The following is a 22494-nucleotide window of genomic DNA, read 5'->3' on the forward strand; positions in this document are numbered from 1 at the left end:
TAACAGATATACACAGTATATAGTCTGCACAGAAACAACAGCGAGCGACATAAAGTAAAAACAAACTAGAGCAATAAACTACAGACGAAGGCTACACGATCAGCAAAAACAAACTAGAGCAATAAATAGGATTAGATTACAGACGAAGGCTACACGATCAGCATTAATGCAGGTGCGTGTTTTTCCGGGATCCACGGGAACCGGCCCCAGCATGAGAGGCTACCCAGAGCTTGCTTCGATACTTGTGTCCGAGATGTTTCTCGACGATGTGGCGGATGATTGTATCTCGTCGCACAGGCTGGTGGAGCTCGCAGTCCTTCCACAAACATTTCAAGCGCTTGGCAGGGGGCAAAGGTGACTGGAAATGGTATGATGACATATGTGTCTTGGTCTTGGCTGCATTTATAGTCTTACCGCATGCGCCATGACCATCATTCCACTGGCACACAGACGCACGATCGACGTGCGATTTTGACTCATCATCGTTGACCACATATTGAGGATGGGGGTAAACCTCTTCTTGGAATTGATGAGGTGGGTCATGCTGGAACCCTTGCGTGGGTGACCATGGGTTGGCAGGGTTTACGTCAGAGAAGCCCGTAGTGTGGGCAGGCGGGTAGTCGGACAAGGCATAGGGAGAATAGCTGGAAGGAACACAGCGTGGATGCCATCCAGCAGCATCACTAAAGAAAAGAAGTTCCGATAAGCACAAGATCATCGATACCATCCGGGGATCTCGTACCTATGATTGTCACCCTTAGCTATTGGGATCGGTGATATACCCGCATCAGGTACGTTATCACAAGGGACCACTGTTTGATCCTCGGTTGTCGAGTGTCCGTCGCATGTAACATGATGCTGGGAGACAACGGGTGTAGGATCGTAGGCAGTATTCTCTGGTACAAAATGTAGGAGGTGTTGGTGAGGCTGAGAAGTCGACTGTCCCTATAGCGAGATGTCAGCGCTTCACATCGTTCACATTGCGCAGACCGAACTCACATGACTGGTGGTGGTTTTCAGGTGCTCCGCACTTGATGCTTTGACGTGTAGGTATAACTCTGAGTCCTGCTGCCTGCACAAGGGGATAAGAAACAAGAAGGAATACAGCGGCACAAATCAGACGTACCAGAAATTGTACGACGTGCTGCGATGCATTGTGAGCAATGGCACTAAACAATGATCATACTGATAGCGAGTCAAAATCCTTCAAACGATATAAGCTCGGAGACGTGAAAACATACCAGGAAGGCCGACGGCCAACGATTGTCCACAGGCCAAGGGTCGGTGGCATGTAGTAGGCGGAGTTGAGGGAGGTGGAAATGCATGGCTACCAATCACTAGAGATTCATATCAGGTCCAAAACAAAGTACAGAGGCCAAAGGCCAAAGGCCAGAGATATGGGAGATGATAAGGTCTATGGGTCTCGTTGAGGAAAATCCACAGTTGAAAAAAGTGAAGCTTGCATGAGGCGGCGACGCCTTTGAAATCAATGGCATTTTGGGCCGTGGCCGCTGTCTGAGATCGTGGAACAGATCTGCAACTCATAGGCTTGCCTCTACACGACCAAGAACGAGGTAGTCCCAGAATTGGAATGCCTCGTGAAACACTCTCATTGGTCAAACAGCTTGTTCCTGTAGCGGTTTCGATATTTTGAACGTTTGAACATCAGGCCAGCCATGGCAAAAATGAAAAGTCTGTGGCAATCTCCGGCTATTGGGGAGAGGCGACGGCCTCATGGGGATAGCAATGTGGGCAGGAGCCTGCCATTCTGCTGCCGGCAGAGGCCGAGCGCCTTATTAGGTAGAAGTCGGCAGAAATTGTATTTTTTTCTACAAGCGGAACGGGTTGGAGAAGAAATTATAGTGTACACCTTGAGCGGATTCGGAATGAATGTGATCGAACTATAGTCTATAGGGTGCCGGGTGCGGTGTACTATATCCAGAATTCTATCATACGACCCACTCGCTCATTTTTACACACTCTAGACGGTCCCAGCTCAACCGCTGAAATTTAAATAATAACTAATGTAAAGTGCAAACGCGATCAAATTTGCAACTTGCGAATAGTTTACATTTGTAATGGATAACATTTCGCAGTCCTGGATTGACATGGACATGCGGACAGTGTCGTTTGACGACGGTCATCAGCGAGGAACGTTCCGCTTCTCTCGATCATGATCGAGGCTTAGCTAATTTCAAATCGTTGGACACTCATGATGCGGCCTCGGGCATGGCGCCAGACTCGAGGAGGCTCATTACATCAGCCTTGCGTCGACCTCCTCTACCATCAAGCAGTTCCCAATGATGCGGCTTTAGAGGGTCATGTTGAAGACAAAGACGTTCAATTTGAGGAAGCGGATCTATTCCGCCACCTGCAAAGTGAAGAAGGTCATCTCACAACCAGGCTGGGCTCGTCGTACGAGGACTTGTAAGGGTTATACACCATGGCATACCTTGAAGATGGGCCCAGGATGCGATGTCATTCATTATTGCTCTCCGAAAAGCATCTCTAGACGACACACTCTAAGTTACTTCCAGACGCGCTAGATAAATTTCGAATTCCTTTGGCATCCGGGCGAATAAATGATATATCGAAAAGGAGTTAATATCCTGCAAAAATATATCATATCATATTGTGAACACAACTCAAAAGGTAGTTGAAACAGACCACGAAAGCGATGGGACGAGAGCAGTAAAGTAGCGTTCCGAACAGCTCGCAACGCGTGCGCTCAATGCAAGGTACCGTCAACGACTGCCCCTACTGTGTTCCTGATCCACGCGTTCGAGGAACACTTAGCGAATGTTTGATTCAGTGCTGCTGTTGTCACGAATTGCGTTGCTTTCGATCGATTATTATGATGAGAAATTCAGCGTAACAACATTACTGTTTGCTGTGTGTCGGGTTTCACTAGACGCCTGCGAGAGAGTTAGTAGCTGATGCTGCAGACATCACAAGAACTCACCTGTATTGTTGCTTGACCCATAGGATGATTACTAGAAACCTAGCAGTGATCGCGTATACATGCGTCTTGCCTGTAGTATTCAATAATTCAGCCTGAATACTGTTTACAAACTTGACCAGGGCTCGAGTGGGTTACTAGCTGACCGCGGCATCATTTCGCGGAGGAACATAACGGTAAGGGAACAAGAGACCGGTGTTGACGACACGAAGACGGAGTTTAGACTTGAAACACTTTGTTACTTGGCGCACTGCACATGCAACCAGTAGATGGCAAATGCAAACATTGCGGAATACATGTGGTTGTGGAATCAGTGCGAGGATGGCCAAAGTTTACGCCAAGTGCTCACAAAAAAAAATACTCATCCGAGTCACTGTTCGCCATCAGATCTACCAAAGATCTACGTGGCACTTTGTAATTGCGTAACACTCTCTCACGCGCCCCCGCGATGTCCGATATCGATCTTCACAGAGTGGGGTTTAACGTTTACATTTAGTCATACTAGTATGGCGTGTTATCAACGTGTCCGAGTCTCACATTCACAGGTCCGTATGGTTCGATTGCATCCCCGAAGATCATAATAATAACAACATCGACAATTCACGCGACTAGTTACTTACTCGTCCGACTTTAGATTGATATCAAATTTTTATGGTTTGTTAGTTGGAACAAATACCAGGTTATGAGTCGTAATTCTGCTGACTTCTGCCAACTACTGGTACCTTCGATCTACTGCCGGCAATTAATGCCACCGGCAGAATTGCAGCATTCTACCAACAACACCAAGTACTAGGTCACCGTTGAATCCAACGACATAGCGAACGGCTCACTGGCGGCTGACACATTCTCTGCACATCTCATGATTGTTGTCCAGGGGACTGGCCTAATCACGACTGCATCTAAATGCGAGCACCAGCCAAAAAACGCGCACACTGTGGAACACGCAAATGATAAATGTACTGATACAACCGCCCAGATGTGATGGCACGCCTCGCGCGCATGGATATCGCGCTACGGTGTATAATTTTGGATGGACACATTCAAGTATAAAAGCCAAGCTCGTTGACCTACGAAGGGTGTTCTCCATGGCTGGTTCAATCATCTTAGTGTGTACTTTGTTCTTCTTGATTCTTCTTGTCACGTCAGCTCAGGCAGCCAACAATTCTTTGATACGTCCTTCAGATACTTATCTAGACCCACAAAAGGATCCATGCAATGCTCTTGAATATATCGCTAACAATGCGCTCACTGCTATCGCCTTTGGTGAGTGACCACTAAGCCATGGAAATACGTAGCTTATTGTGCAAAGTTTACTATGTGCTGTTGGTCGTCCTCATTCAGACTTGTCAAGTAGTCTATAACGGCGGACACTTCATGTTGTCCATGGTTATCGGGGAATACAGCACGTTGCAGTCTTTTGCTTGTTTTGGTTCTTCCTCATTTCGGTTGTAGTTTATGCTCTCGGCTTCGCATTTCGCTTCACTTTACATTACAGCCCTGACTCATTGTGGATTTTCATTTCCGAAGACTTGATGATCGTATTATCTGTGAGTCAGCACCAAACTATGACTATGAACATGCATGTGTTGACCCTTGAAAGCCCTGTTCCTTCATTGCCGCGAATTATGCTCTTCTTGGGTACCTTGCCGGTGAAATCGACTGCGAACGTCTTGCTTTCAATGAGGTGGCTCACCCCCGTATTCATGTCCGATGCGACTACCCTTGTAATCCAGGTGGGCGCTGATTTTTTTTTTTTTGAATGATCCTATCTGATGATGTGGTCCCAAAGGCGGTAGGAGCCTCATTGATTACATCCAAGGTTCAAGGTTTGGCATCGACGGGACTTCACGTGTGTCCTTGCATCTGGCGTTTGCGTGTGGGAATCTGGTCTAACTATATCTGTCGGATTTTGTTGGCCGGCCTCTCCGTACAACTGTTCTCCTTCGGTTTCTTTTGTGCCGTTTATGCATGATTCCTCTACAAGGTCTACACTGAGGAACAGGATGTCTGGGTGCGAGACTCAACACAACCCTGGTATAGGGACTGGCGAACGCTCGCTACTGCCTTGGTGGTCAGTTGTATCGGACTTCTGGTTCGTGTTGCATGTAGACAGTAATCTCAGAGCCTTTGGCTGATACTTGGATAGATTCGTTCTGTCTATCGTGTTGTGGAAGCTAGTCAGGGCTTCCGCGGCAATCTCAGCACAAGCGAGACAGCCTTCTATCTGGGTGACACGATTCCCATTTGCTTGGCTATCTTTGTGTATGTTCCATTCTGGCCTGGAAGGTTCATAAAGAATAGCAGTCATCCCTCTTCTAGTCTGACCCTTGAGGTAAGCCACGCTCATTTCATTTCATTGGTACATTATGTTGATCGTCGTCGTCAGCAAGGTGCCGGTATGGGAGCCTACGGAAGTTTCCGGTACCCAGCGTCCAATTGAGCGAAAGCGGCGCGTTCTTCTTTGTTCCCTCCTTTGCCTTCCTTTCGACGACGAGCTCGGTCTCGCTGGGACTCATTCTCGCTCTGAAAGTCCTCTCTTTTTGCACGCAGCGCCTCTCCTATTTCGTTTCGCAGTCGAATTAACCTTCATCATATTCCCGCACACACATAAATTAATCCAATAGTATTTGCCATGCCTTAACCTTACTGTTTTCCTATTAAAGTCTGACACGATTCAATCCGCGATCAGTTGTCCCACCCAGCGGCTCGGGCTACTCGCGTCCCACCTCGAGCTTCGCTCGGTCTAGCCCAACTACCCTAAGATTGTGCCAACGAACAGCAGCATCAGCGCAGACGAAGCTGGATCATCGCATTTCTTTTTTCTTGTTATCAGTTGCGTTAGCATGGTAAACTTAAAATCGATCACACTGCCAGTGGGCTTAATTCAAGTAGCCGGCCTAGATTGTTTTTGATTTGTCAGCTCCTCCTCGTCGGTCAACGACCTACACTCTCTGGATATTCTCTTTGTCTGCGTGATATGGTTGAGAAACGAGGAATAAACTGGTTGACTCTACTTTGTCATTGTGTTTCACTTGTCGAGGCTGCAGCTTCCCCATCTTCTGTTTGTCATCGCCCTCATCATCACTCTTGCCTCCCGTTTTGCTGGTGGAGCTTTTTGATTACGGGTCATCGGTCGTGTTTTACGCAAGTTCTTCGGGGTTTTTGAGGTCTCTCAGGTTTGACGAGCAGTTTGTTTCCCGTCACCTGCTCCTACTTTATGGTACGTGGTTCATGACTCGTGTCAATTATGCTACCATCGCTTGCGCACATTTCATTCGTGTTCAGACAACTGATCTAGAGGACTACTTATATGACATGCATATGATGTTGAGTGTGTCAATAATTTCATCGTGTTCCGGGGCCTACTTCTAAAGAGGCCCTAGCAACATTTTGTGCATCAGGTCATGCCTGATCCTGATCCTTTCTCCAATCTCTCGCAGCACCTAAGCTGTAATGGAGCCAGCCGGTCCGACCGTCTTGCAGCGAGTGGCAACGACACAAACCAAGCGAAGCTGCGTCGCCGAGGTTGTGAAGGTAGTACTGGTCACAATGATCAGGATTGTCCTTGGCATGTGACTCGCTAGGTACAGAGGTTCTTTACCAAGCCTCTCAGCCAACGTCTGCTTGCAAATTTCTCTTGCTAGTCTTGGACTCATCGCAGAACGTGTTTTGGCATGCTGTCCCCAGGCCTGCTATCTCTCACACACTACTAGCCCCACGCATGCACGCATACTTCTCTCTCTGTCTGGTTGCACTCTGACACGCCTCACCCGTCTTTGTCGACTTCAACCTCAACATTTCGAATTCAATGTAGCGCGTCCAAGCTTAATCCAAGCTGACCTTATGGTTGTGGGGCACCCTGCAACACGCAGACGCGCAACTTCCCGTATTAATACTATCTCCGCATCCGCCCAGAGTCATTCGGAGCCGAGTCTTAGGGTATGCGGATAAGCTGAGTGGATCCTGACATTCGGATGCAAAAAGGCGATGGCCATATCATCGGATTTCTCTAGCGTATTCAAGAATTATTTCATCAAGTCCATATCTTGACTTACACTCGTGCTTAGATTTGGCTTAAATACGTGTCTTCAACCATTCCGGCACCTCGATATCGCCCACTTAGTACAGCTGAGTACACACGGCATGCGTGTTCTCTGTTTGACATCGGATCTATCTCTTACAGATATGATCATGGATCATGATACAACTCCGAGCCAATTTCAATCCGAGTTTCGAATTCCCCGTCGATCCTCCAAATGAGAGTTTATCTAGATCTCTCTAGATCTTCGTAGTTTCATTTTGCTTCCGTCGATCTTCGATTCCCTTCAGAATTGCATTGTCTCTTTTTGCGTTGCACATAGTACAAGGCTCACAAAACTAGGTGGTAAAGAATGAACATAGCTTAACGCACGACTGACCAATGAAATTTGATGAACAGCCAGATATGCACAAAGCATAATGTTGATTTGTACGGAAACAACAGCGAGCAACATAAACTAAAAACAGACTAGAGCAAGAAATGATATTGAGTTACAGACGAAGGCTACATGATCAGCATTAATACAAGCGTGCATTCCTCCGGGATCCACAGAAATCAGCCCCAGCATGAGAGGCTAACCAGTGCTTGCATCGATACTTGAGTCCGAGATGTTTCTCGACGATGTGACGGATGATTGTATCTCGCCGCACAGGCTTGTATAGTTCACAGTCCTTCCAGAGACATTTTAAGCGGCTGTCGGCAGGTAAAGGTGACTTGAAATGGTATGACGACATATGTTTCCCGATCTTGGCTGCATTTATAGTCCTCCCGCATATGCCATGGTCATCATTCCACTGGCACACAGACGCACAATCAACGTGCAATGCTGACTCATCATCGTTAATCACATATTGAAGATGAGAGTAATCCTCTTCTTGCAATTGATGACGTGGGTCGGCAAAGTTTGTGTTAGAGAAGCCCATAGTATTGTGGGCAGGCAAATAGTCGGAAAAGGCAAAGGGAGAATAGCTGGAAGAAACACGGCGTAGCTGCCATCCAGCAGCATCACTAAAGAAAAGAAGGTTTGATCCGCTAAGAACAAGATGATGGATACTGTCTAAGGATCTCGTACCTTTGAATGTCGCACTGAGCTATCGGGACCGGTAATATACCCGGATCAAGTACGTCAGCACGAGGACCCACTGTTTGGTCCGAGTCCTCGGTTATCAAGCCTCCATCACACGCAACGTGATGCTGGGAAACAACGGGTGTAGAATCGTCACGAGAATTCTCTAGTGCAGAGTGTAGGATGTGGTGGTGAGGCTGAGAAGTCGACTGTCCCTATAGCAAGATGTCAGCCCTTCACATCGTTCACACGGCGCAGACTGAACGTACATAATCGGTAGTTGTTTGCAGGCGCTCCGCATTTGATGCCTTGACGTGTGGATATAACTCTGAATCCTGCTCCCTGCGAGAGGGGATAAAAGGCAAGAAGAAATACAACGGCACAGATCAGACGTACCAGTAATTGTAGGACGTGCTACGGCGCATTGTGAACAATGGAATAACTCAGAATCCTTCAAACAATATAAGGATATGAAATCGTGCCAGGAAGGCCAACGGCCAACGGTTGTCTGCAGGCCAAGGGTCGGTGGCATGTAGAGGTGGAAATGCATCACTTCCAATCACTAGGAATTCCATATCACGTCCATAATAAAACACAGGCCAAAGGCCAGAGATTTCGTAGATGATAATTTCGATAAGTCAAGCTTACGGGTATTGTTGGAGAAAATCTATCAGGCAGTGAATGTTGCATGAGGCAGAGAATGTTGCACGAGGCAGCTGTTGTATGAGGCAGTGAATGTTGCATGAGGCAGCGATGCCTTTGAAACCGATGACATTTGAGGCTGCCGGCGGCGGTTGTCTTCGTGGAACAGATCGCGACTTGAAGGCTTGCCTCCAGTACGCGAGGCGGCCCCAGAATTGTAATGACCCATACATGCTAGCATTAGCCAAACATCTTGTTTCTGTAACGGTTCCAAATACGATATCATGAACGCTTGAACATCCGGCCAGCCATGGCAGATTGAAAAGTCTGTGCCAATCTCCGCTATTGGAGATTCGTAGTACTATGACGGCGATGGGCCTCGTGGTGGATGGAATGAATGCAAGCCTCAAAGGTAGGTTCACTGTGAGTAGTTGAGTTCCAGTATTCGAACTAGTGCGCTGGTGTGTATCCATTCGATTTACTGTAACTGAGTCTGGTACATGCTGACTGATTATGTAATATTATTAGTCAGCTCTTCGATTAGGGGGTATCAATTGTGAACATAATGCAATGCATGTCAGTCGAGCGATATCAGAGGATGTCAGTTGACGCGTTCGATTTTATTCGAATGCAAGCATCAATGCAGTGGGCTTATCGTTCCATATCTAGTCAATAAGCCTCGAATTTCTTTGTGAGCGGTTTGAGCTTCTTTTATTCCATCTCCACACACCACTCAAGAGCGCCTAGGTTTCTGAAAAAGCAATACACTCAGTTCCTCTGCAGAAAGAAATAGCTACCCTGCTGTACCTAGCAGTTTTTCCTCACATTCAAGAGCATGGGTAGGTTGAAGAGTGTCCTCAAGAACAGCTTGAGCAGGGAGGCTGTGTTCAGGTCGTTCGGATACGTTGTCCTGGGGAGTGAGCAGGGTGGATGGTGCTGGCAGTAATAGCTCCGCAGTAACTTCGTTTGGTTTGAGGATATCTGTGACAACTCGTAGCCTCGGCGTCAAGCCGTTAAGAGAGTCGTTGAATGCCTGTGGTACTATCTGAGACTGATTACGATGCTAAACAAGAACACGTGAGCGCGTATTGTAGTGTTGCTTGCAGCCTGTCATACATATTTGCACGTAAGACCATTTGCAAGACCATCATGCAAAGGATCCAACTTCGTCTGACCCGAGGACAACGAGGACAGGCACAGTGATTGGGCTGGGACCGAGCGTTAGTTCTGTTTGGACACTGATGAGAATGCCGGCAGGTGGGCGGAAAATAAGCTTGCCAGGCGGACTGATGCAAGACCTCTATTGCAATGAGACAGATAGCGAATACAGCGTGACATTAGTTCTAGGTTATATTAAAATTGGGCGTGGCAGGGGAGGGCAAAAATCTGAGATCGAGGAAGGATAGCTAGTGTGTAGGATCGAGCGTGTATGATCGAGCGAGGAAAGTGTTTATGATCGAGTGTGTATGATCGAGCAAGGACATTGCGTATGATCGAGCGAAGATAGTGTGTGCATGTAGGATTGAGCCGCGAGAGAGAAGAACTGCAAAGAAGGGAAAACGAAAGGCTTTCGGTTCCTTCCCACATGAGCTGACCACGAGCAAAATGACAGGCTTACTTAGGCATTCCCAAAAGCGGAGGAGGCGCATCTGGTGGGCAAGGGTAGGTTGAACAGTCCAGTGCAGGGCGGGACGCAGACGGAAAATTCTTGAGACAGTCGAAGACTCGGAGTAGGTAGTAGAGCGGTCGATGATGTGGCCTTTTTTGAGTTGTGTGAGCGTGCTGCAGAAAGCTCAGACGACGTCTCGCGGCTCGCCACTGTGCGGAGTGTTGCTGAGCGTTGCCGTGCGGGATTCGAAAGAACTGCAAATTTCTCACCTTAGGCCTTAGGACCCGAACCGGCTGCATGATGCCAATGCGTGGGATTCATGCCGTTCTCCGCATGATTTTGATGGGCCTCCAGCTTCGCGTCCGGTCCCAGCTCCGCTCGGCTTTGGAGTCCTAGTGTCGGTTATGCCAGCCACAATTTCACGGCAACTGTGCTGGCAACGTGCTCGGTGACTCGCTGCCGCTTATCGTGCCTAATCTGGTAGTCACTCCTGCTCATTTTGACTATACATGGTCATTGGTAGGTACTCAACGGGTACATTTTTTGTCACCTCACTCATTGGACAATGGACCGTCAAATTTTTACACGAATTGACATTGCTAGGTCTATTTCCATTTCCAGTTCCCAACGATAGTAACAGTTGAACGACTAGGTATAGTAAAAGCATGTCATCAATAAATCATCATTGTACAAAAACGATATAGCAAGAAAACATTACCAGAAACCAGGAAACATACATTACACAGCAGTCGAATTAACATGACTGGATGTGGACGGAGTCTAGCCAAATATGACTCGAAGTAACCTACTACTGGCGTCGAGGTCTGATTCCAAGGTGAATTTGGCGGATGTGGCGAATGATTGTATCTCGGCGGATGGGCTTTTGGAGTTTACATCCCTCCCATCGACATCTTATAGCGTTACGACTAGACCCCGGTAGGAGATGAGATGACGATAAATGGTGAACGATGTCTCCTTCATATGCTTTCTTATCACATGGACCGTGACCATCATTCCATTTGCAGACCACCGAGCAGTTAGATGCGTGTGATTCTGATTAATCGTCATAGACCGCGTGAGGGAGACCCTCAATGCAGCATGATTCAGAAACGTTGCCAGAAGACTCCAGATTATTAGCAGGCAGATTGTTGAAGGAAGCAGTGTGAAGATGCGTGAAAGAGGCGTTGTGCGAAGGCTGTCCAGTAGCACTATCAATGAAGGTATTAATTTGCCTTAAACGGGGACATTGAGGAAACCCTACATATGAATATCACGCTCATTGTTGCCGGTCGAGTCTCCACCATACATAGGATGGTACTGAGTAACCACAGATGGGTGATCTCTTGGAGTCGAAGCTAAATAGTTCTGCTGAGGCTGAGAGGACGACGGGCCCTACAGCATTTTTTAGCGCACTACTGTTTACAAGCACAGACAAAACATACATTATCGACAATTCCTGGCCGTTCTGCACGCGATGCCTTATATAGCTCTGAATCCTCTTGCCTATGCAAAAGATCAATACTAGAAAAAAGGTAGGAGTACGGACGCACCAGAAATCATAACCCATTCTGCGATCTGCTGGGGAAGAGGGACTGGTGAATATGCTTTTAAAACTTATGCAGTGTCGTGGACATGGTTTTGAAACTTATGTAGTGGTATAGATTGGCAGGAATGACCATGAAGGCCGACAACTAAAGGCACGTAGTGTCGTCTAGGACAAGAATGGAATAATATGAAAGTCCACCAAGGCTATCCCACCAATGACCTGGAAATGTTTTTTTTGGCAAAACGGCGAAGGTCTACCGTGGATGTCAAAGGCCAGAGACTGACTGTCCTGGTGAGATTCGTTTCGGCAGCGTCACTTTGGATTAACCCGAGTGATATTTGAAACGAGCATTCGCGGGGTTGGCAAGCTGCATCGTGATTTCCTGACCACAAACATTAGGTTTTCATTTATTTTGGTCATAAACGCGCATCAGTGAACCTAGCTGGCCGGTATGGTGAGATGCACCTAACTGGCAGAAGAAGGAAAATGGTAATGCTAGGAAATAAGGCATAGCATGACTCGGAGATATAAAGAACGTTTACATAAAATTGAATGCTCACTAAAAGTTATATGGAGGCCGAAGTATTCCGCATCGTAACCTTCCCGAAATGCAACTCAAATGTATCAGGCCAATCTAAGGGTTGTGTGCCGCTGACATTGTGACTTGGCTGATGATTAGTCGCAAGGCCATGTATACTCTCTGTTCAACGGTACCTCCACGATAAGCACGAGATGCAGATGGACAAACGGAACATACCCTTATGTGCCGACATGCATCATGTCGGAAATTTGCGATATTTCAATGCTTCGAGATGTTGAAATTCCTATTGTCATGATAATGTAAGATTGGTCGCTCAGTTTCAATACATGAACTTGCGGAGCAAGGTTACTGGTTGTGAAGACATACAGGAAATGGGTAGTCTACATATTATAGACTTGATGCAGGCTCCGCGTGCAAGTGTGCGTGCAGGTCGCGTCGTTCGGGATTTTCCGGCAAGTACGTGTCAGCCGCCGCCTCAGGCCTGACTTTCACATATGCCCATCATATCCAGAGACGGCGGGGAAGGCGGGATAAGATAAATATAAAACGGCGACAGACCTTGGGCGGCTGAAGCAGGCTGACACGCAGCGCGCACTGGATGGAAACTCCCAATTCCCGAACGACGCTCACACAAACTTGCAACAGACTTACATGCAGGTCTGACCTCCATGCGGAGTCTGTGTCAAGCCCGTACAGACCTCATGTACAGAGTGGCTAATTTCCGGTCTTTCCGAGCCTGCAGGTTGTCATGAGGTCTACATTATGAGGCAAGCCCTCACATTCCCTGCCGCAACTATTTGCAGTATTAGGCCAGGTGGCCCGTCCAGGAGTCCTTTACCGAGCCTCGTCCTATCGCAAATTTTTCTTGCTAATCTTGCACTCATCTTTTGGTGTGCTCTCCCTTGGCCTACTCTCTCATACGCTGCTAGCCCGACGCACTTATTTTTCTTGATCTGTTTGGTTGCGTTCTGTCACGCCTCATCTGTCCTTGTTGACCTCAACTTCAATATTTCGAATTTGATGAGATGAGTCCAAGCTTGGTCAAAGCTGATATTTTTTGTTGTGGGACACCCTGCAACGTGCATCGGAGCCCACAAAGATCTGTTGCCCAAAGTCACTCGGAGCCGAGCTTTAGATATGCAAACAAGCTGAGTGGAGGTTAACATGATGCAAACAGGCGATAGTCATTGCATTAACTTTCATGTGTGTATTCGAGAATTATTTCTTCAAACTCATACTTTGACTTACACTTGTGCTTAGATTTGGCTTAGATACGTCTTTGACCATCCCAGCACCTCGAAACCGCCCACTTAGTACAGCTGCGTACACACAGCATGTGTTCTCTGATTGACATCGTATCCATCTCTTACAGCTATCATGATACACAACTCCGACTCAGGGTTCGCAAAATTTCAAACCGAATTTCGAATTCCCTGTCGATCCTCCAAATTTATGAGAATCCATCTAGATCTCTGTAGATCTTCATAATTCCATTTTGCTTCCGTCGGTCTTCGATTCCTTTCAGACTCGTGTCGTCTCCTTTTGCGTTGCATACACATAGTATGAGCCTCGCAAAACTAGGTGTATGTCATATCTCGAATTTGATCATTAGCAAATGTAATATGCAGTGTATTTCGTACCAATTAAGGCTGCTACTAGATCGTCCATGCAGGCGAGCAAAGCGCGTATTCACTCGTATCTCCTTGTCATCTTTAAGGCAATAGGACGAAAGTGCACGTCGTGTCCTCTCTTATATCGACGCACCCTCAGAATACATAGTCACATGCTTGGCCACCCTCCGGCCGGTGATGAGATTTTATTAGATTCGCGACCTCCGCTGTACATGTCAAAAATGTTATATATGTATTGTATAGGAAAATACTAGTAAGGAATGAACATAGTTTAACACGCGACTGACCAATGAAATTTAATGAACAGTCAGATATGCACAAAGTATATGGTTTGTACAAAAACAACAGCGAACGACGTAAACTAAAAACATACAAGAGCAAGAAATGATAGACGAAGGCTATACGATCAGCATTAACGCAGGCATGCATTCTTCCGAGATCCACAGAAACCAGTCCCAGTATGAGAGGCTAACCAGTGCTTGGATCGATACTTGAGTCCGAGATGTTTCTCGATGATGTGACGGATGATTGTATCTCGCCGCACAGGCTTGTAGAGTTCACAGCCCTTCCATAGACATGCCAAGCGGCTGTTGGCGGGTAAAGGTGACTTGAAATGGTATGATGTCATATGTTCCCCGGTCCTGGCTACATTTATAGTCCTCCCGCATATGCCATAGCCATCATCCCACTGGCACACAGACGCACGATCGACGTGCGATTCTGACTTATCATCGTTGACCATATATTGAGGATGAGGGTAAACCTCTTCTTGCAACGGATGACGTGGGTCGTGCCGGAAATTTGCGTCAGAGAAGCCCATAGGGATGTGGGCAGTCAAACAGTCTGAAAAGGCACAGGGAGGATAACTGGAAGAAACGTGGCGTGGATACCATCCAGCAGCATCACTAAAGAAAAGAAGTTTGATCCGCTAAGAACAAGATCATCAATACCATCCAAGGATCTCGTACCTTTGAATATCGCCCTGACCTATTGGGATCGGCAATATACATGCATCAAGTACGTCATCACATGCAACGTAATGGTGGGAAACAGTGGGCGTAGAATTGCCAGAAGAATCCTCTAGCACAGAACGCGGCAAGTATTGCTGAGGCTGAGAAGTCGACTGTCCCTATAGCAAGATGTCAGCGCTTCACGTCGTTCGCACTGCGCAGACCGAACGTACATAATCGGTAGTTGTTTGCAAGCGCTCCGCATTTGATGCCTTAATGTGTGGGTATAGTTCTGAATCCTGCTGCCTGCATGAGGGGATGAGAAACAAGAAATACGGCGGCATAGATCAGACGCACAAGAAATTGTAGGGCATGCTGTGATACATTGTGAATGAAATTGAACACTGAACATATTGACAACTCGGAATCCTTCAAACAATATAAGCCCAGAGACGTGAAACCGTGCCAGGAAGGCCGACGGCCAACGGTTGCCTGCAGGCCAAGGGTTAGTGGCATGAGCGCGAAGTTGGGGGAGATGGGAAGCCACAACTCCCAATCACTAGATATTCGTATCATATGCAAAATAAAGTACGGAGGCCAAAGGCCAGAGGCCTTTGAGACGATATGATAGGTCAAGTTGACGGGTTTTGTTGAAGAAAATAATCCAGAGTTGAAAGAAGCAAAAGTTGCATGAGGCAGCGATGCTTTTAAAATCGATGGCATTTTTGGGCTGGGGCTGTCTGAGATCGTAGAACGGATGTGCAACTCCAAGGCTTACCTCTACACGACGCAGCCCCAGATTTGGAATGATTCATGGAACGCTCTCATTGGTCAAACAGCTTGTTCCTGTAGCGGTTCCAATATCATAAACGTTTATTTGAACATCTGGCCAGTCACGGCAAAATGAAAGGCCTGTGGGAAATACTATGACGGCGACGCGCCTCATGGGAGTAGTGTCGTGGGCAGAAGTCTGCCATTCTGCCAATGGTAATTGCCGGCAGTAGGTCGAGGGCCTTGGGCAGAAGTCGATCTTATTTACACTACAAGCCAAACGAGCTGGAGAAGGTTGATAAAGGAATTGCAGTGTACACCTGAAGGATTTATTGTTGAAGAAATCGACGTGGTTGGTCGTGGGTCACAAGACACGGAGGCATCGATGCATGCTCACTTCGGTCTCAAAAGCACTTCTAAGTTCGGATAGAAATTTGGTCAAATTTTTATACCTTCGGCGCCGAATTAGATCAACGGTCCAACTGTGAACACTTTTTCTTGTGCTATGCAATGGGGTCGACAGCTCGAGACTAAAGTATGATAATTATTCTGGAATATCCAGATCAGATATATCCATGCGGTATGTAAATCCAGTGTTCGCTGCGTTCCTCACGTGCAGTGCTATCCCAGCGGCCTGTCAAAGTGCTATATTTGCAACTACGAAGACCGCCAAGTTTATATAACTGGTCGTTAGTTTGTCCAAGTATTTTTTCGCAGTGCTGGGAACTTGGAAGCTTATAAGTGTGATTAAAATCATGATTTCCTAGATCCCCACCTTCCTACTCTTTCCTGTGTAAGTCAGAAAGACACTGATGATGATCTGAGTCGGTACCAGTTATCTACCTGCACTCCACGCTTAATATCGTTATCATCGAGGTACCGTTGAACAGAAAGTACAAATGGCCTTGGACCGACCCTTCATTGTTACAAGGCCGAATCACGATGATATCTGACAACTGTACCGGGTCCAGTAACGTTTATTTCGGGTTCTCTAGGTTTGGCCCAGAATCGTACATTCAAGTTGCGTTTCAGGAAGGTTGCAGTGTAAAATATTTCGGCCTTCATATCACTTTCGGTGAGCGCCATGTAAACGTTTTTTGTCATGCCTTATCTCTTACCATTTTCCTTGGGCTGTCAGCGGCGTCTTCACATCGGCCAACTAGGGTCACTGAAGGCCAGCTCGGATCACAGATGGCCGATCACAACCAAGATACATGAAAACGCATGGTTTGTGGGAGTGGAGGCCAACGCTAGAGCTAAACTTACATTGTGGCCAACGTATCTAAATGAAATGGCGCACCATATTCCGCATCATCGGAGGCACGTTTCGAGATCCTCCAGGTGCGACCGATAAAAGTTCACTTCAAGCATTACTTGGGGGCGCAAGTCTTCGAGTCACAGATGCCAGTCTCTGGCCTTTGGCCTGCGCGTATCAATATTGTTCCCTTCTTGTACTGGCTGGCCCTGCATGCCACCGGTTCTTGGCCTACAAGCCATCTTTGGCCTTTGGTTGTCGTCCTTCATGGTCATCCCTGCCAATTTATGCCGCTACATAAGTTATTCCTTTTTTTTCAAAACCAATTTCCAGTCCCTCTTCCCCAGCGGAGCGCAGAATGGATTATGATTTCTGGTGTGTCCGTACTTCTACATTTCTTTTTGGTGTTGATCCCTTGTATAGGCGGCAGGATTCAGAGCTATCTAAGGCATTGTGTGCAGCACGGCCAGGATTTGTCGCTAAGGTATATTTCGTCTGTGCTTGTGAACAGTAGTGCGCTGATATATATTTGCTGTAGGGCTCGTCGTTCTCTCAGCCTCGGCAAAACTACCATTTACCTTCGCCTCCAGGGGATCGCCCAACTCAGCATCACCTTATGTATGGGGGAGACTCGACGAGAAATGAGGGTCATTCTCGCCTGATCCATGACAATCAAACAGAATCGCACGAATCTTCCTCGGCGGATCGCACGATATATTATGATTTCTGGTAGGTCCATACTCCAATATCTTTTGTTGGTGTTGATTTGATCCCTTGCATAGGCGGCAGGATTCGGAGTTATCCAAGGCATTGTGTGCGGATGAGCTGGAATTTGTCGATGATGTATGTTTCGTCTGCCCGTAAACAGTAGTACGCTAATATTTTTGCTATAGAACCCGTCGTCCTCTCAGCCTCAACAGGATTACCACTTGACTTGGCCTCCAGGGTATTTCCCAATCATGGTTACTCAGCGTCACCTTATGTATGGCGGAGGCTGGGCGAGAAACGATCAAGTGTCCGCCCTTTCAGGGTTTTCTCAAAGTAGTAGTCTCTTTTCAAGTGATTTGATGCACTCGTTTCTCGAGAACGATCAGCACTATGCTCAGAAGTACAATTTCCTCAATGTCCCTAATTAACGGAAATTAATTCGTTCAATAGTGCTACTGGACATAACGCCTCTTTCAACCATTCCCCCTCTCCTTTCTCCGACGCTTCATTTGTTAACAGTGGGGGGTCTTCTGGAGACGTTTTCGAATCAATCCCTATTAAGGGTCACCCTCACCCGATCCGTGGCATCAAATCAGAGTTGCACGCATCTAACCTCTTGTTGCTCTGCGAGTGGAATGATGGTCAAGGTCCATGCAACAAGATCCTAAATGAAGGAGAGATCGCTCACCATGTGTCGTCATCCCATCTTCCACCGCCTGGTCGCACCCGTATGAAATGTCAATGGGAAGGATGTACATTCCAAAACCTCTTGCGCCGAGACACAGTCATTCGCCACATACGTCAAATTCACCTCGAGATCAAACCCCGACGCCGGACAAGGTCACTTCGAGACATGTATGGCTAGACTCCGTCAAACATTCACAGCCCTGTCAATCACAATTGCTTCGACCACCATTGGCAGCACTTTCTAGTGCTTCTCATGGTCTGAGGGTCTCCAGCACGCCATGAGTGTCTCTCGCACCCTCATCACAAAGAGCCCCTGGTGCTGTCTCTGAGACCCTCTGTCAGAATCCGAACGATCCGAGATAGAGAGATCTGGAGAATGAGGCTGTGCGAGCGCAAACCAAATGAGGGACAGATGAGCGACGTTTTGACGCTGGCTCGTGCCTATGCATATTGATATGTTTTTGTTTTCCTTTACTACATATATTTTCGTCCCTAAACTAACAAGCATAAACCTACGACTAAAGCCGCACGAACATCTCAGTTCTTTCCAGAGGCTGAGATATCAGCCTTCGTTATCCTTTTGTTATTGTTATTTGTTAACAGCCAGTAGCTATATTGATTTCTACTAGCTCCGTTTATCGCGTCCTGCGCCTCCGTACTGAGACCTTCCGCATCACTTTATGTGATTCGATCCCCTCACACTTGTGTCATGTCTTCCCCCCCGCGCTTATGTTATGTTGTCCTCTCGCGATTATATTTTGTTTGCTGCTTTCTGGAAATATTTCTTGCTATTGCACTATTTGTTATTTTGTTTTGTCAATCCTAGTATAGCAGCTCCAAAGCCTGCTCGTTGTCTTCAGAACACGATTGAAATCACTGAGAATCTCGAGAATGACAGCACCGGACGGATATATCATCGATTAAGATAAGGACGAAGGCATGAAGTAACATGAATATAAAAGGGAAACATAACAAAGGTCTCAAGGGAAAACAAATATTGAACGGTAGTCGATGGAATCGTAATTGATACGGCTATGGATGTAGATGGAGTTTACCCATAATACGACTCAGAGTAACCTACTACTGTCGTCGAGGATTGATTCCGAGATCAATTTGACGGATGTGCCGAAGGATTGTATTTCGGCAAATGAGCTTTCGGAGTCTACATCCCTGCCATTTGCATTTCAAAGGAGTGGGACCAGGTGGTGGAAGATGGGATGACGACACATGGTTCACGAGCTCTTCTACACTTACGGTGGTCGTGTCGCATGGACCGTGACCATCATTCCACTTGCAAACAAACAAGCGGCTAGATGTATGCGATTCTGATGGACTGTCATGGACAGGGTGAGGGTGACCCTCGATGGGGCGCGATTCGGAAACATTGCCAGAAGAATCCAGGTTGTTAACGAGCAACTCCTGATTGTTGACAAACCGATCGTCGAAGGAAGGTGTATGAGAATGGTTGAATGAGGTGTTGTGCGAAGGCTGTCCGGTAGCACTATCAATGAAGGTTTTAAGTTCCCTTAGATGAGGACTTTAAGAAAACCGTACACATGGATATCACGCTAGTCATTACTCGTTGAGTCCCCGCCATACATAGGGTGATGCCGGCGATGCTGAGTAACCACTGGCGGGGGATCCCCTGGAACCGAAGGCAAGTAGTTCTGGTGAGGCTGAGAGGACGGCAGGTCCTACACGAAATATTAGTGCACTGCTGTTTACAAGCACAGATAAAACACACATTAACGACAAATCCTGGCCGTTCTGCAAGCGATGCTTTGTATAGCTGTGAATCTTTCCGCCTATGCAAGGGATCAACATCAAAAGGAAGCGTGGGAGTACGAACGTACCAGTAGTCATAAGACATTCCGTGTTCTGCTGGGTAAGAAAGAGGGACTCAAGGATATGGTTTGAAACTTAAGTAGTGTCATAGACTGGCAGAAACGACTATGAAGGCCGACAACCAAATATGGGATGTAGGCCAAGAACCGGCGGCATGCAGGGCTTCTAGGACAAGAAAAACATGGTGCCGTCCTCCTGTTTTATATGCGCGTCTGTATGCAGATTACTTCAACGCCTTCGCTCGGTGATAGGGAATTCAGGCTAGCCCTTCTTTCTGAGAAACCTGAGGAGGGCCGTGTCTAATTTGTCCCATATGCCGCTGAATGGTTGGATTGTGCGGAAATGAGCGAGGTCGCTTACAGTGAAGGAAACCTATAGACACGTTAATTAGGTGGCAACCCAAGGAACAATTGCCGAAAGCTTTACTAATTTCATTTGGATTTGGATGGTGATATCGAGATTCGTCTCGCCGTTCGAGATCCGAGGAGGTTTGACGAGGGTCGTGTCTAATTTGTCCTATATAACGCTGAACGCATGATAGGTTGGATTGTGTGGAGATGAGCGAGGTCGTTTACAGTGAAGGAAATCTATAGACACGTTAATTAGGTGGCAACCCAAGGGACAACTGCCGAAAGCTTTACTGATTTCATTTAAAATCAAATGCGACGCCTGCCCGTTGAAAAGGGTCATGAAATTTTGAATGAATAAGGTCAGAAGCCGAGGTACAGACCCAAAAGATAACCCTTGCCTTGCGGCTGACTTACGTAACAATCCGTGCGCACTGTGGAAGTGCACGGGCTCAGCGCTCAGCGCTCAATGTTATACCAGAGTAAATACGCACAGGTAAACTGCCACATGTTCATGTTGAATGGTTTCACTTCATCAACTAGTAGCACTATAAGATCCAGGTGTCAAGCGTTCTCAGACCGTGCAGCAAGCGCTCCGATACTGCCATAACGCTCGTGTCGTTGCCGATCAGTAGTTCGCCCGGAGAGTTGTAGAAGCTCCGCAAATCGCATGAGAAAGGCAGGAGCATGGAAAATTGCAGACTCCAAACCATCGGCGGTGTGTAGAGTCTCGTGTTAGTACATTCCGAATACAATACATTTTTAAACCCCGCACCTCAATTCAAACACCGCAACTTTTGGACTCTACACACCTAGCCGACTGGCACAACTTGTTGTGGCGTCAAGTTTGCCACTGTTTGAATTCCTTCCGAACGATGGATCAAGCCGTCAGGTACACCGGACAGACGGCACCCTGGAGGTCAATTTGCGTGACGTGACTGATGCAATCCCATTTTGGATTCATTTCTGTTAAGTGTTAACATTTACCATACTCAGAATGTCTCCTCGTCGTTTCGATGTCCCAAGCTTCGCGAACATGAAGCAAACTGTCCAAGAGAAGTTTGGCTTGTCTCCCTGCACCTGGCAGCTTCAGGCAGCTCAATATCAGCTCAACAGCAAGGATGTTATCACGATCTCCCCAACCGGCTCCGGAAAAACATTGACATTTTGGATTCCTCTCCTATTTAACGCAGGTGGGATTATCATTATCGTGACGCCGCTGAATATATTAGGAGAAAAGAATCAAAAGGAGGCAGAGGCATTGGGTTTCCCCGCCATCAATCTGTGTAAAGAGACTGCCTCGGATCAGGCATTCAAGGTATGTAACAAAATTCTGATAATCTCTTCATCATTAATGTTGCGCAGGACATTGAGAAGCTTAAATATCGCGTCATTACGGTCAGCCCAGAACGGTTACTCAGCGACTCACGTTTTCAGGCGTTATGGAAGTCGAAGAAGTTCACTGAGAAGATATTCAATATAACGTTCGACGAAGGGCACTGCATAAGTGAATGGGGCGCGGACTTCAGGCCGCTATACAGTCAGCTGGGGAACATTAGATGGTATTTGCCGGACCATGTATCAGTTCATGTCGTATCGGCAACCATGCCACCTCACATTTTGGCCGATGTCACTTCAACGCTCCGCATCCGCTCACATAATGTTGCGAGGGTCACCAGGTCTAACAACCGTCCGAACATCAGCATTATTGTTGAAGAGATGAAGTTCCCGCGTAATACCATGCATGATCTAACCCGAGTCTTGGATATGAGGCTCGGAGACGTGAATCCACCGCCAAAGTTCATGATCTTCACGAATTCTCGGATTTCGGCAGAGATGACTTGCAACCGCTTGCGGTCAGATGTGCCTGGACATCGGCAGGGAAAGATCGTCTGGTT

At 47.1% G+C, this 22494-nt stretch overlaps 6 protein-coding genes across 6 annotated transcripts; 2 read left to right on the forward strand and 4 right to left on the reverse strand.

Moving 5' to 3' along the window:
* Nucleotides 1–129: 129 nt before the first annotated feature.
* On the reverse strand, nt 130–1325 carry F5147DRAFT_836799 (uncharacterized protein; the record flags this gene model as incomplete). The annotated part of the gene is made up of 5 exons (XM_041444019.1): nt 130–683; nt 743–945; nt 1000–1072; nt 1127–1185; nt 1242–1325. 5 exons carry the CDS (start codon nt 1323–1325, stop codon nt 164–166), a joined length of 939 nt encoding a protein of 312 aa, XP_041293174.1. The 3' UTR covers nt 130–163.
* A 2719-nt stretch (nt 1326–4044) lies between these two features.
* On the forward strand, nt 4045–5596 carry F5147DRAFT_798888 (RTA1-domain-containing protein; the record flags this gene model as incomplete). Its single annotated transcript, XM_041443236.1, has 8 exons — nt 4045–4222; nt 4269–4382; nt 4412–4506; nt 4560–4643; nt 4749–4919; nt 4944–5051; nt 5106–5291; nt 5346–5596. The coding sequence occupies 8 exons, from the start codon at nt 4045–4047 to the stop codon at nt 5397–5399; spliced, it is 990 nt and encodes a 329-aa protein (XP_041293175.1). The 3' UTR covers nt 5400–5596.
* A 1826-nt stretch (nt 5597–7422) lies between these two features.
* F5147DRAFT_159346 (uncharacterized protein) lies at nt 7423–8611 on the reverse strand. The gene is made up of 4 exons (XM_041428334.1): nt 8461–8611; nt 8334–8406; nt 8071–8279; nt 7423–8006 (listed from the first exon to the last, which is right to left on the reverse strand). Exons 1-4 carry the CDS (start codon nt 8487–8489, stop codon nt 7517–7519), a joined length of 801 nt encoding a protein of 266 aa, XP_041293176.1. The 5' UTR covers nt 8490–8611; the 3' UTR covers nt 7423–7516.
* Nucleotides 8612–14445: 5834 nt separating this feature from the next.
* Nucleotides 14446–15369, reverse strand: F5147DRAFT_773265 (uncharacterized protein; the record flags this gene model as incomplete). Its single annotated transcript, XM_041441442.1, has 4 exons — nt 14446–14938; nt 15002–15162; nt 15217–15289; nt 15341–15369. The coding sequence occupies 4 exons, from the start codon at nt 15367–15369 to the stop codon at nt 14446–14448; spliced, it is 756 nt and encodes a 251-aa protein (XP_041293177.1).
* Nucleotides 15370–17367: 1998 nt separating this feature from the next.
* F5147DRAFT_773266 (uncharacterized protein) lies at nt 17368–18582 on the forward strand (the record flags this gene model as incomplete). Its single annotated transcript, XM_041441443.1, has 6 exons — nt 17368–17384; nt 17433–17493; nt 17548–17738; nt 17792–17852; nt 17903–18117; nt 18168–18582. The coding sequence occupies 6 exons, from the start codon at nt 17368–17370 to the stop codon at nt 18580–18582; spliced, it is 960 nt and encodes a 319-aa protein (XP_041293178.1).
* A 911-nt stretch (nt 18583–19493) lies between these two features.
* F5147DRAFT_159488 (uncharacterized protein) lies at nt 19494–20671 on the reverse strand. The gene is made up of 4 exons (XM_041428335.1): nt 20258–20671; nt 20149–20209; nt 19959–20098; nt 19494–19905 (listed from the first exon to the last, which is right to left on the reverse strand). The coding sequence occupies exons 1-4, from the start codon at nt 20265–20267 to the stop codon at nt 19655–19657; spliced, it is 462 nt and encodes a 153-aa protein (XP_041293179.1). The 5' UTR covers nt 20268–20671; the 3' UTR covers nt 19494–19654.
* Between the last annotated feature and the right edge of the window lie 1823 nt (nt 20672–22494).

The sequence above is a fragment of the Suillus discolor genome, assembly GCF_016758755.1.
Source record: "Suillus discolor strain FC423 chromosome Unknown F5147scaffold_25, whole genome shotgun sequence".
NCBI classification, from domain to species: Eukaryota; Fungi; Basidiomycota; class Agaricomycetes; order Boletales; family Suillaceae; genus Suillus; species Suillus discolor.

Excerpts from the sequence above, each read along its gene's own strand:
- F5147DRAFT_159346 (XM_041428334.1), bottom strand. The coding sequence starts at position 8,489 with ATGCGCCGTAGCACGTCCTACAATTACTG. Across the intron at positions 8,407-8,460 it reads AGCACGTCCTACAATTACTG|GGAGCAGGATTCAGAGTTAT; the intron begins GTACGTCTGATC and ends CCCCTCTCGCAG. Across the intron at positions 8,007-8,070 it reads GCTCAGTGCGACATTCAAAG|TGATGCTGCTGGATGGCAGC; the intron begins GTACGAGATCCT and ends TCTTTTCTTTAG.
- F5147DRAFT_159488 (XM_041428335.1), bottom strand. Across the intron at positions 20,099-20,148 it reads GGCCAGGATTTGTCGTTAAT|GACCTGCCGTCCTCTCAGCC; the intron begins GTGTGTTTTATC and ends TATTTCGTGTAG. Across the intron at positions 19,906-19,958 it reads GACTAGCGTGATATCCATGT|TGCTACCGGACAGCCTTCGC; the intron begins GTACGGTTTTCT and ends CTTCATTGATAG.